Source organism: Podarcis vaucheri (genome assembly GCF_965113315.1).
Source record: "Podarcis vaucheri genome assembly, chromosome: 9".
Lineage (NCBI taxonomy): Eukaryota > Metazoa > Chordata > Lepidosauria > Squamata > Lacertidae > Podarcis > Podarcis vaucheri.
This window is the reverse complement of record NC_138767.1, coordinates 19,890,022-19,903,638: the sequence shown is the minus strand read 5'-3', so window position 1 is coordinate 19,903,638 and position 13,617 is coordinate 19,890,022. Positions and strand designations below refer to the sequence as shown.

At 42.0% G+C, this 13,617-nt stretch overlaps 1 protein-coding gene across 3 annotated transcripts in view; it reads left to right on the top strand.

Moving 5' to 3' along the window:
* The window catches only part of UNC5C (unc-5 netrin receptor C), a 319,406-nt gene that overhangs the window by 278,328 nt on the left and 27,461 nt on the right, over positions 1 to 13,617 (top strand). For all 3 annotated transcript variants that reach the window (XM_082236367.1, XM_082236368.1, XM_082236366.1), the window contains 4 exons: positions 2,005 to 2,349; positions 4,431 to 4,518; positions 9,842 to 10,010; positions 12,552 to 12,785. In XM_082236367.1, coding sequence (XP_082092493.1) covers positions 2,005 to 2,349; positions 4,431 to 4,518; positions 9,842 to 10,010; positions 12,552 to 12,785 — 836 coding nt within the window. The remainder of the gene's footprint in view (positions 1 to 2,004; positions 2,350 to 4,430; positions 4,519 to 9,841; positions 10,011 to 12,551; positions 12,786 to 13,617) is intronic.

Below are 13,617 nucleotides of genomic sequence, written 5' to 3'. Positions count from 1 at the left end.
TCATTGGCCTCTATGTGAGCAGAATGCTGGACTAGATAGTCCTTTGGCCTCATCCACCAAATCACTGAATTGGAAGGACCATGAGGATCATCTGCTCCAATCCCGTGCAGTATAGGAATCTTTTACTCAACATGGGACTTGAACCCACAACCCTGAGATTAAGGGTCTCATGCTCTACCCACTGAGCTATCCAGTAAGGTTTTCATTTTGTTATATGTATTTGTTTCATGGGACAAGTGCTAAAAGGCAGGTCATGAAATTATGGATCAGCAATTAATCAACAGGATGAAGACAGAAAGTAGGTTTTCACTGAATGCTATCAATTTACCTTCCCTTATCTTCCATAATCCCATTTTAAACCTATTAGTTTCCCTTTCATTGTGGCAAATCTAGATGGTAAGTCTCTTCAATCAGGAGTCTGTTTTTGGTACAGGGTTTGGGGACACCAGGACGAAATCCAGCCTCAGATCATTCAACCTGCAGCCTTCAGTAGTACAGCCCAGGGGGTGGGAAATATATTGATGATATAAATTGACCCTTAGGCTTGATTGTGCTCATAAATATTTGTGGCTATGATGCTTCAGAAAATGAAGGCATGTAAGCCTCTTGGCACTTGATGAAAAGCACTTGCTGAGGCTGCAATTCTTTTTTTCTTTAAATAAATCATATTTTGCAAATTAAAGTTAAATCAAGTTGGTAGTAAACATAGCCAGAGTTTTGTCCAAGGCAGAAGATTAGCAGAGCTGCAGTTTGGTTGCCAATGATTCATTTAAATCATTGCTGCAGAAGACACTCAAGAAGATGCCACAGGCAACAATTCAGTCCTGACTAGGAATGATAAAGTACATGATTTCATAGTTATTTGGAATTCTCTGTTTCCTTTTCCTGTTCCATTTGGTTGCATAGGCTGATGTTTTGCGGTCAGCATTTTGCATGAAAAGTATGACAGAGAACATTTCCTTCAGAGAAATTTGGAGTTGGACTCCAGTTGCCATGCCTATAGCCTTGTTAACTGTTGCCCTCTGTCCAGTACTTTAAATCCAGTCCTGACTTATTGCTCCATCACCACCATCATTATTAAACATTTGCTAGTACACTTACTTCTATACTATAGAAATTTCATATAACCAAACAAAGTGCATATGAACCAGGCACTTTGAAACTTGCGTCAAAATTAGTACTGAGGGGAGAGAATCTGCATTCAGAAACACAATTATAAATAACGAAGCATACTTGGCAGGAGCTGAAAGAAAAATAATTCTGAGTTTCACACTTCAAAACTTTACTAATATTTTGGCATGAATTTGGGGTTTCATTATTGCTAGCTGTTGGGCTTCATGAAGAGAAATACAGTTTTCAAAATTCTGAGCTTGGGTTCTGCTGCTAAAATCAATATTAAAAGTTATGGGATTTGTCTAGTCTTGGGTTTTTGTAGCTTTGCTGACCTAATGCAAACAAATTATTGGTTTTCAGAGACTTGGTAGAGTAATAGGGATGTTCATTTTTTCCTGAATTGCATTAGTCTCCTTTCAAACAGGCTTTGGAGTTGTTGCAGTTTTTGAAATATTCTTTGACTTGTATAGTAAAAAGACGAACTCTTTAAGGTTAGAGAGATACTTTCCTTTATTTTCATTATTTCCAGTAGTATGTTCAATTAGAATGAATTTCCCTTTTAACCTGTTGATGAAAGCAAGGATGTAAATCATATGGATCCAGCTAAAAGCCAGTGATTATCGCCTCTCAATACATCAAGTAAGGAATAGCAACTCCCCGCCCCCCAGACAAGCAGTCTTCACTATGTCTCCATGTAAATCAGGGTTACCTAAACTGGTGTTCTCAACATCTGGAGAGCATCATATTAGCTACCCTTGATATAGATATTCATGCTGGATTTCATCTGCCACAAAGCCACATTATTTTTTTAACTCCAGCCAATATTGCACCTAGTAAAGAGTATATCTTATGCATAATAATTTCCATATTACTTTTTTTTTATTAACACAGACCTCCTAGCTGTGCCTCCAGACCTCACTTCTGCTGCAGCCATGTACAGAGGCCCCGTCTACGCTTTGCATGATGTGTCAGATAAAATACCAATGACCAACTCACCCATTCTTGATCCACTTCCCAACTTGAAGATCAAGGTGTACAACAATTCGGGTGCAGTCACTCCACAGGATGAGCTGTCCGACTTTTCGTCCAAACTCTCCCCACAGATCACTCAATCCTTGCTGGATAATGAAGCATTAAACATTAAAAACCAGAGTCTTGCACGGCAGACAGACCCATCGTGCACTGCTTTTAGCACCTTCAACTCTCTTGGAGGTCATCTGATTGTACCAAATTCAGGTAAGTGACTTCAAATACAGTAGTTGGTTTTTTTAAAATTTATTTTTTAAACTGACTGATGTGTCCAAAATATGGTTTAAAGTGTGTGTGCGCGCGCATGCGCGTGCACGCACACACACACACACACACACACACCCCAGCAAATAAAATTATTTAGGTCACTCTTGGAAATCTATATCTTCTGTGTTTAGACCAAAGAGTGCTTTCTCCAATTTGGGTTTATTCAGCTATTACACATATTCGCTCCCCAAAGCCCTGGCCTTCTTTAGCAGAAAATTGCAAAGCTCTGAGTCATTGCCTTCAGAAGCATTGGCCTCTCAACTTCCATGTGTGAAGTGGGATTCAGAACCCTTGACCTTTTCTTTCATGCAGCAACAAAAGACAAACCAACCTTCAAGGCAGAAAGCCTCACTGTTGGCACTAGACATAAAAGGACAAATTAATTACAAAACAATTTAGTCATTCCAAGTTTCAGTTTGCTGTAAACACCATGGATAGAAAGGAAGATGCATAGAATACGAAGATTTTTATTTTTCTCAGCGCAGATTCCAGTGCAAAGTGTTGCTCTTGCTGCATCAAACCCCTCAATACATATGTGTTTTCGTATTTGAAAGTTATTATGCAATATTTAGGGGTTTCAGATAGGGAAAGTTCTTTTTCCAGGATTGTAATGGTCATTTTCAGAAGTACATTTAAATGCACACAGAGCATTGCAAAGGAAGGGTTTCTAGCTGTATAGGGGGAATGTACTGTGTATTTAACTAAATGCATGTGGGCTCTCAGGAATTTTCACAAATGTGTGCAGCTGTGGGGTGGAGTATGCTGCCACAATGCCACCACCCCGCCCTTCCTAGGTGTCCATTGCACCCATTTAGAACATCTGGGAAAGGGTAGCCTGGATAGCTCAGTTGGTTAGAGCATGGTGCTGATAACACCAAGGCTGTAGGCTCAATCCCTGTATGGGACAGCTGCATGTTCCTGCATTGCAGTGACTAGGTGAACCTCAGGGTCCCTTCCAACTCTACAACTCTATGATTTTATGATTCTATGATATTGCATACTGATTTATTTTTTCAAGATAATCTTTATTGGTTTTTTAGTTACATACTGTACATACACATATTGCATTACATTTTACATTGCATACTGATTTAAGGAAGGTCATGGAAGGAAAGCTTCCCTTTCCCTTCTCCCCCCCAACCCCCCCCCCCACAACAACAGCACCTTATCAGGATGTTGAGGGCCCTCCTGAACAAAGGGAAATGCATAGGAAGTTACCTTATACAGAGTCAGAGCAATGGCTAGCTCAATACTGTCACTGGCAGTGGTTCTCCAGTCTTCCCATCCCAACCTGAAGGAAGCAGGGGTTGAACGTGGGATCTTCTGCAAGAAAGCAGAAGCTCTATCTGTTTGTTATAGTTCTTCCCCTGAACATGAGATAAGTGGGGGCTGGGGGCTGGGAGGCAAGGGGTTGCTGAACAGATATGAAACTTTCCTTCCATTAACTTCCTTCATTTATTTTAGGATCTGGTTTGGAGTGATTCCTAGCTCCCCATGCCCTATTCAACAATATTCAGGACTGACTATCACATCTGAATGGTAGATGGTGACCAGATAAACTGATATCTTCTGGGTGGCAGAAAAAAAATGCTCCTGTTGTTTCATGGGGCAATGCTTTGCTGGCCTTTCTAAAAGTTTAATTAAATGAGAATTGCCAAGGGAAATGATCCCATTACTACTGTTTGGAATAGTAGATGTAATTGTTGTTTCCTCCTCCTTCATTTTTACAATGTAAGCAACAGAGCAGCCATCTGCTTGTTCCTTAAATAAAACAAGAAGGGAGGGGGAAACACCCCCTTTTCCGACTCCTTCATTGCTGGAGACAAGCGGAAGAGGCATCAACAAGTAATAAACTGCCAGGTAAAAGCATCAAGATAGCCATAAAGCACCCTGCTTTGAGTGGGATTTTGGCATGCAGAGCCATGTGTTCCCGAGCTTCTTCCTCAAAAGGTCAGCCTGCCTTTCTTTTCCACTCTTTATTTTATCTGCTTTTCTCTCTCTCTCTCGTTGTTGTTCTGCAGGAGTAAGTTTGCTGATTCCTGCAGGGGCCGTTCCCCAGGGGAGAGTCTATGAAATGTATGTGACAGTTCACCGAAAAGAAAACATGAGGTAAAAGAAGGCTCTGCTTACAGTGCATTTGCTTTAGCGCTAATTGCAGGGAGGAGGCAAAGTGTGTGAACACAGCGTTCTGATCAGCATATATCTGTATCGACACAAGACTGGAAAAGCTGCTGAGGCCACAGAATGGTTTGCAAGCAGACCCAGAAATGGAACACTCGTGTGTGTGTGTGTGTGTGTGTGTGTTTGTAAATCTAACCAGAGGTCTCTCTCATGCAGTGTAGGAATTTGAATTTTGCAGCTACTCAGCTCTCAGGTTCATGCCAGTATTCAAGGGGTGGGGGGAAGCAGCAGCCTTGAAGGTGCTGTTCAGCAGGGTTATAGCCAACTCCCTCCCACACATCCACCTCCAAAAATTGTCACACAAAAAACCCATCAAGAGCTATGTAAGCCTGTAGCATGGCAGACCAGCATCATTCTGAAATCCAGGATTTAGGATGGTTTATCACAAGTGCACATTTTACAAAAACACCAGTAGAAATAATCATCAGTGGTAGTTGTTTGAGTACTGAAGTACAAGCTTGATTTTAACAATGGAAAGTTACAAGCCAAGTTCAGCACTGCAATCCTGTACTTGGAAAGAAGTCTCATTGGGTCCAGTGGGTCTGATTCCTAGATACCTGTGCTTAAGATTGTAGCCTAAGGTAAACATGCATAAGATTGTGTTGTGAGTGTTAGAGGCGTGAGAAAACCGGGCCCTCTCTGAGCAAAGCTAATTCACTGCAAACATGGCGTCCCGTGAGCCTCACTTCAGAATGCGACAAAGCAGCTCTTAATAGCTCAGACTAAAAGCAGAAATGTGTTATTCCTCCAGGCCTCCATCCCAGCTCCTTGTTTTTGCACCTCCATGCTCCAGAACTTTTATCTCTCTTTCTAATCTCCCTAGATTCATTCCGCTTGAGCTTGACAGCATTCACTCTTTGGCCAAATAATAAAGCTGCTCTTTCTGCTGGATGAAGGTTGTGGGTGCCAAAGCACTGTGAGGCCTCTCATGTGCTATCTTCCCATTAAAGCACATAAAAGCCTGAGGGTGTCAGTGAAAGTGTTAGTAAGCCATCAGCATGGGAATCTAATGGTCCATATGAAATGGTAGTGTTGCTGTCAGATACTCACAGGATCTCGCTTCACTCTCCCCAAAAGACATGTTAATGGCAAGGAAAATTCTGTAAGTTCAGCATCGTTTCAGGACTCTCTGCCATCCCAATGTAATTATGCCCATTGTTATTTTTGAGATATTTTTATTTTAAAAAATACTGTTGCAAAAATACATAAACGAAACTTCCCTATATTATTATCCTTACGAATAATAGTAAGCACACCTTTTTAAACATCTTCTGAGCTGTAATGTGTCAGCGACAATCTCTAGAACATTAATCACTTGATTAACATCAATAAAAGTATGTGTTTTGCTGTTTCAAAACTTGAGAAACAAACAACAGTCTTTGTTGTAATAATTACATCTTTGTCTTCCTTCTTTGGTTCTTACGTGTTGATTTTTCCTTAATTTCATATCAATGAAATTTATCTTCTTTCATTCCTCATTTATAGGAATTGTTCTTTCGTTACAGTACTCAGCATAAAGAAAGCTAGCTGCTGCTACCATATGACATAGCAATTCTTTAGCATCTCTTAATTACAGATTTAAATCGCAAAGTATAATAAAGGAATGAGATATATATTCTTTCAAATTATTCTATTAATTGCTCTAGCAACTGTAAAATAAACCAGTACTTTATTAGCAAAGAGATAAGGATCAGTGCATGCTTTCCTCAAAGTAAGCCCCATGGAAAACACATGAATGTTATTTCTGAATAGACATGCAAAGGGTTGCATTGTTAGGGAACAATCCTATGGCAAGATCCACTGGGAGAAACATAGGGCTGGGCTGCCCATAACACAATGTGAAGTGGTTGCCTCTGGCAGAAGATCTGGGCCCAGGGAACACACTGCTCACTGTTGGGTCATGCACCCACCATGCCCCGCCTCCTCCACAGCCATGCCCCCTACCACTATGCCCCTCACCCATGAAGGAGGCAGGGGCATGGCGGCAGAGGACACAGGGGAATGGCCTTAATTGGTGAAACATCCTGGGCCAGCCCTGGATAAGCAGGTTCAGCCAGCATTAAGTCTCCAACCCTGGCTTAACCCAATATACGCAGGTGGAACTTGCTTATCCTGGCTCCGCCAGCTGAGCTGAAGCTGGTAGAGTCAAGACTGGTGTAAGGTAAAGGTAAAGGGACCCCTGACCATTAGGTCCAGTTGTGACCGACTCTGGGGTTGTGGCGCTTATCTGGCTTTACTGGCCGAGGGAGCCGGCGTACAGCTTCCGGGTCATGTGGCCAGGTTGACTAAGCCACTTCTGGCGAACCAGAGCAGCGCATGGAAACACCGTTTACCTTCCCGCCAAAGCGGTACTTATTTATCTACTTGCACTTTGATGTGCTTTCGAACTGCTAGGTTGGCAGGAGCAGGGACCGAGCAATGGGAGCTCACCCCATTGCGGGGATTCGACCTTTTGATCTACAAGTCCTAGGCTCTGTGGTTTAACCCACAGTGCCATCCGCATCCCAAGACTGGTGTAAGTCTCCCCAAAAGTGGCATTTTGGGAGTGGGGTGGGGTGGGACCAGAGAAGAGGGACTTAGGCTGGATCCTAACCATGTTCAGCTTGGTCACATCACCTGGCAACCCAGCAAAGAGCACCATTTTAAAGACTTTGTTTTCCCTCTATGAGGCTTAGAACCCAGCCAAACTTGAGCACATTTAAGTCCCATTCATTTAAGTGGGCAAGTAATGCATTTGATTATTATTGAATCTTTGCAAAGGTCTAGCACTATTGTGATTACCATGTGATGTTACTAAAAGCAGCTTCCAGAGCACATTTGCCATCTCTTGGTGATGGTAGAGTGCTGTGATGTGGGTGACTGGCAAACAGATATTGAAAGATATTGAAAAGGAGCAGAATATTAAAATAATATTTGTGAGATCCCTTTATGAGTCGGGAGTTGGAGAATTATTTTTTAAACACTTACCCTTTTTAAGGAATGCATTTGACAGAATTAATTTGATCATCGTACGAGTTTTATTAGCTCACCCTAGCAGCTGTGAATAAAAAATCCAAATAATTAAAAGCCTGTACAGACATCCTCTCTGTCTCAGTTTGGATCTGTAGACAAAACTGTGAATCATTTTCAGTTACTGGGAAATTTGCTCACCTTTTTCAAAATTTAAACATGGAGGAGGATAAAAGTGATAAGAATGAAATGGGAAATCCTAATTTGGAAGAAGAGGCAAACAAAAAAAATTAATAGAGCAAGACAGCAGTAGGAAGACAATAGAGTTTTAAATTTGCAAAGCCTTTAGTTAACCTGACTGGAAGGGTTACCATTTGCTCTTTGTGAGTGATTCATTTCCCTCTTCTCACTCTACGCTCTTCTTTCTCCTTTTCCTTGAATATAGCTGTTGAAACTGCATGTCAGTCAAAAAGCAAGATTTCACTTTTGCAAACTAAATCGCAAACATACTGACAGATGGCACAATCAGTTTGCTAGCATGAACTCCCCATGGGGAATCCTGAGATTTGTAGCTCACTGAGAAGGTTAGGTAGGGAATGGAATTCTCAGAAACCTTATATAAAACTACAGTTCCCAGTGTTCCTTGAGAGAGTCATGACAATTAAACTATTTTAAACCCGGACGGTACAGTGATGCCTTTTACGATGAACAAGTAATCCGAAGCATTCATTTGCATCACCTTGGTAAGCCTTAGTTTGGCATACTGTGATGTGTGGATTAGGCTGAAGTCTTTATAGCTGATAGATATTTTGGAAGTGCAGCTTACTCCCTTCTCTGCTGGACCTTTTCTCATCCATAGTACAGAATCCCTCCATTTCTAGGTCTTGTGTGCAGGCAGTGTTATTATTTTCAACTTTCGAACCATGGCAATGACATAAAAAGAGGGAGAGAACATTTTAAAGAGCCAAGAAAAATGAGGAGGAACAAGCAGGAAGGAATGAAGGGACTCTGGAGGGATAGGAGAATGGAGCAGCTTCAGGAAGTGCTGAGGACCATATAAAATGAGATTGGGGCCACAAGTCTATAGTTTAGGGAAGGTGGTAGACACATCTGGGTGACTCATGAAAGTAGTAAGCATGGTCACAATTCAGCCATGCAAAAGCCAGAGGTTTCTACAAATGCACACCTCTTTGTCCTCCATCCAGAAGAGCAGGAAACATGATCAAATGATGCATTCTAGCCAGGCAGAAGCACTCAAGGTGAGTGCAGACAAGGAGCAATATGGGCTTGGTTTGGGGAGAGAATGTGACCTAGAGAGGCTTGGAGAGTCACATTTGACTGCTTGGCATGAAGTTCCCTGCCCCTGATCTAGAACCACCCTCTGGAATCACTTAAAGGTAAAGGGACCCCTGACCATTAGGTCCAGTTATGACCAACTCGGGGGTTGGCTCATCTTGCTTTATTGACCGAGGGAGCTTCCAGGTCATGTGGCCAGGTTGACTAAGCCGCTTCTGGCGAACCAGAGCAGTGCACAGAAATGCCGTGTACCTTCCCGCTGGAGAGGTACCTATTTATCAACTTGCACTTTGACATGCTTTCGAACTGCTAGGTTGGCAGGAGCAGGGACCAAGCAATGGGAGCTAACCCCGTCACGGGGATTCAAACCGCCGACCTTCTGATGGGCAAGTCCTAGGCTCTGTGGTTTAACCCACAGCGCCACCCACATCCCTTACCAGCCTAAATTAGACAGTCATTGACGACGTTTATATTGAAGATAGCTTTCCCTGAGGGTGTGACCCAGTTGCCACCGGAACATTCATTGTATATTTGCAGATATGTGGTTGTTTTCATAGAAATGATTTTATTGCTTTTAGAAGTCAAGTGTCTTGTTTTATCCTATTTTTTTTATCTTGTCTGCTGCTTCGATGACCTCCAGCCATGAGCCGGTTTATAAATCTAAAATAAAAAATACAATTAATTAAAGTTTCTCTATAGATGTTTTGAGCTACTGGGGCTGGTGGCACATGTTGTCCAAAACCTCTGGAGAGCACCTGATTGGCAAAGACTTCTGTAGTTTTTAGTCAACTTGAACTTTGCAAAAAGGCTGGCTACCATTGTTCTGGGATTTTTGTGTTTTTTCTTGCGTGCTTCCTTCTTGTGCAATGGTTTAAACATTAAGGAACATCACATCTTGCACTGAGGAATAACTATGGTGATAGATTTGAAAAAGAAACCTGCTTCTACATAATATTTATTAAAATCATGTGAAGAACATGGATTTCCCTTCCTATAATCTTGCCAGGCCACCGGTAGAAGACAGCCAAACCCTTTTGACCCCTGTGGTGAGCTGTGGACCTCCAGGAGCACTGCTGACCCGCCCTGTCATTCTGACAATGCGCCACTGTGCGGAACCAAACACGGAAGACTGGAAGATCCAGCTGAAGAACCAAACTGCCCAGGGACAGTGGGAGGTGAGTCTACAGACCTTCAACATATATCACCATAATTGCTTGCTTGCCACAACTCTTCAGGACAAGTTATTAGTCATTTGTGGTAAATTATCTGGCTATTCTAAATAATGGCAGCATGACGCCACCGCTGGACCGGATATCTATGCCAGCAGGGCTGCAGATATGGCACTGATTCTGCCTTTCTGTGTAGGTCTGCAGACAGAGGACAATGGTTTGAATTGTGGGAAAATTATAGCTCAGACTATTTTACACATGTTTTGCACGCACAAGCTACTTGTTTATTTCAAGGCCCAGTTCAAGTGTTTTGTGTGTGTGTTTAAAGTCCTACCCAGCTTAGGTTCTGCCTCTTCTGCATATATTCCCCATGTGCACTGAGAAACTCCATTGCAAGCGTTCTTGCTTTCTGTAATGTGGTGGAAGAGCCCTTAATTGAATTAGGCTTCAGTTGGAGTCCCTGTCTTTTATTCCTTGTGTGTGCTATTTACTTTTATTCTGTATATGGCATTTCATTGTGTTTATTGCTTATATTTCATTTTTGTATTTCGTTCATTGAGCCTTGCTGTGAAGCAGTATAGAAATGCAATAAAAAAAATAAATATTGATTGATGGATTGAATTTATATCCCCAAGGAACCCAGGACAGATAAACACAATTTAAAAGCAAAGCTAAAACACTCTAAAACAGAACGTTCTAAAAACAATTATAATTATAAAAAACCCAAAAAGCAGTTACAGCTAAATACATTGTTCCATCCGTTAATGGAAGCCCTGAGGCATCTCTGAATCCAGAAGCTCAGGGCTGTGAAAAGCTCTCTGTCTTCCTTGAGACTGGGCTAAATGGACCAATGCTCTTTTTCCGGAGAAGGCAACTTCATATGTTCATCATGACCATGCAGTTGTTAAAACTAGTTTCCAGAATCACACACATAGTCTGCAAACAATCACCAAGGTTCTTGCATAGTAAGCCTCACCTTCAGCAAGCTTCCTCACTCACGCTTTTTGGGAACCAATCTCCTGTCTCTTGCTCTTACTCAATTGAACAGATGTTTGCATGGCTGGAGGCAGGTCAGCCTTATGAGTGCCTGCACAAATGCTTCATGACTTGTCTGGCAGGGGTGCGTAAAATCAGCATTTCAGGTGGCACCTTTCTTCCTAGCCCTTAGGAAGGATGGTGTCACCTTTGCAAATGTGCAGCATCACCTCTACCCAGAGTCTTGAATCTGTTCCCAAGCTAGGAAATAACCAGATCCAGCATCCCTATTTCCCTGGATCATCAGCATTGGCAGCATCCTTTGGAGACTGCAGAGAGAAGGTTCATCAGAGCGCCGTGTGTCACAGATACAACATTTGCAGTTGAACATTCCTCTGTTCTTGTTTTATTTTTGAACCAAACTTACCAGACACCTTTTGTCCCCATGCAGTATTGCACAGAAAAATAAGCAGGGAAAGTATTCAAAAGTATCTCTTTGTCTGTGATCCAGTGATAGAAAGCTGCCTTCCTCTCAGTCAGACCATTGGTCCATCACTACTGTCTGCACTGACTGGCAGCGCTTCTCCAGGATCTCGACAGGGGTATTTATTTCCTTGCCCTACTCAGGGATGCTAGGGATTGTGCCTGGCACTTTCTGCATGCAAAGCAGGTCATCTGCCATTGCACTATGGCCCTTTCCCTATGGTTTTGTCTTGCATATGGACCTGTGAGCAGGATAATTGTCCACAAGCATAATCAGTTATGCAGGTCAGTTTTGTCCATGCTCTTGATCTTCACTTATGCTCTTCCTTAGTAAGCTTGCAAATATAATGAGTGAGATGGCATTCACGAGATGATTTTTTAGAAATAGATCAGTGCACCTTTTCTGCTAGGCTTTCTTTTAGAAGTCAATGTATCTATATAACTAGTGTTTCTTTTTAGTGGTAGACTCATGTTAGGCATGCTTCTTCTTGTTGTTGTTTAGTCGTGTCCGACTCTTCATGACCCCATGGACCAGAGCACTCCAGACACTCCTGTCTTCCAATGCCTCCCGCAGTTTGGTCGAACTCATGCTGGTAGCTCCGAGAACACTGGCCAACCATCTCGTCCTTTGTTGTCCCCTTCTCCTTGTGCTCTCAATCTTTCCCAACATCAGGGTCTTTTCCAGGGAGTCTTCTCTTCTCATGAGGTGGCCAAAGTATTGGAGCCTCAGCTTCAGGATCTGTCCTTCCAGTGAGCACTCAGGGCTGATTTCCTTAAGAATGCATAGATTTGATTTTCTTGCAGTCAAGCGTCTCCTCCAGCACCATAATTCAAAAGCATCAATTCATGCTTCTAGAAATAAGTAAATAAAAAACAAAGGTCCCGAAAGATATAGTCCCTAAACTTATTTGAATGCTGGCCCCTGATGCTCAGCTTCTTGGCTATCTCTGCTATCAGACACCTCCTGTTTTTGAATGCAGCTTAATTGGGTAGGTGGTTCCTGAATCATAACAGTGAGCTGGATAAATCCCATCATGCATATGGCTGATCATGTTTGTTATTTTGTGTTGTTAACTTCCCACCTTTTAGGATGTGGTAGCAGTTGGAGAAGAAAACTTCACCACCCCATGCTACATTCAGTTGGATCCAGAGGCCTGCCATATCCTGACAGAAACTCTCAGCACCTACGCCTTGGTAGGGCAGTCGATCACCAAAGCAGCTGCCAAGCGTCTCAAGCTGGCCATCTTTGGTCCACTGATCTGCTCATCCTTGGAATATAATATCCGTGTCTACTGCCTGGATGACACCCAAGATGCCCTTAAGGTAATAATTAGACTCATTCATTTTAGAATTGTGTGTGTGGAGATCTAAATGCTGCTATTACCATATATTAGCCTCCTGATTACAGCTATTGTGCATTTTTTAGACTTCGTTTTTTGTGCATGAGGTCGGATGTTGTACAATACTTTGTTTTATAATACAGAGGGGAGCAAAGAAAGAAAGCAGAGATAAGAACCAACACTGCCTTTTCCATAATTATTTCTCTTGTACATTAAGCTAATTCTTCTCCCAGCATTCTTCCTTCTTTTGTTTACCTGTATCATCACCTGGATTCTGAGATTTTTGCATTATTAACAGGCCATAAGGTTCACCAGAACTTCATTGGTGGTTCATGTATTTTTAATGCTAAGTGCCAGTTCCCCAGAGATGCAAAACATATAAATGCCTCTTTGTAAATAGTTGATAACGATTAAAAAAGCACCAGGGCTGTTAATCAAGTGCTTGCTGTTATATTACTTTCTTCTGTGACTTTGTCTGCAGTTTTCTGCCCTGAGAATTTGCAATTGAAATGTACCTCAGCTGCTGCTTTCCCTATCAGTGCATGTGGCCTTATATAATGCAGATTTAAATGTATTTCATTTCATTTATTTATTTTGTTTCAAGCCACTCTTCATCAAGCAAGTGATCCCAGGATGGGGTGCATCAAATATAAAATCAAACTAACCATAAAACAATATACCAATAAAAATAATTAAATGGTTCCAATAGAAAGCATAAAAAAATATCAGTCAATATTACCTCTCTTCCTGCTAACTATAGAAATTGGTGTCCTAGTGCATCAAGGAGCCACAGCATTAAAAGCCTTGGGAAAGAG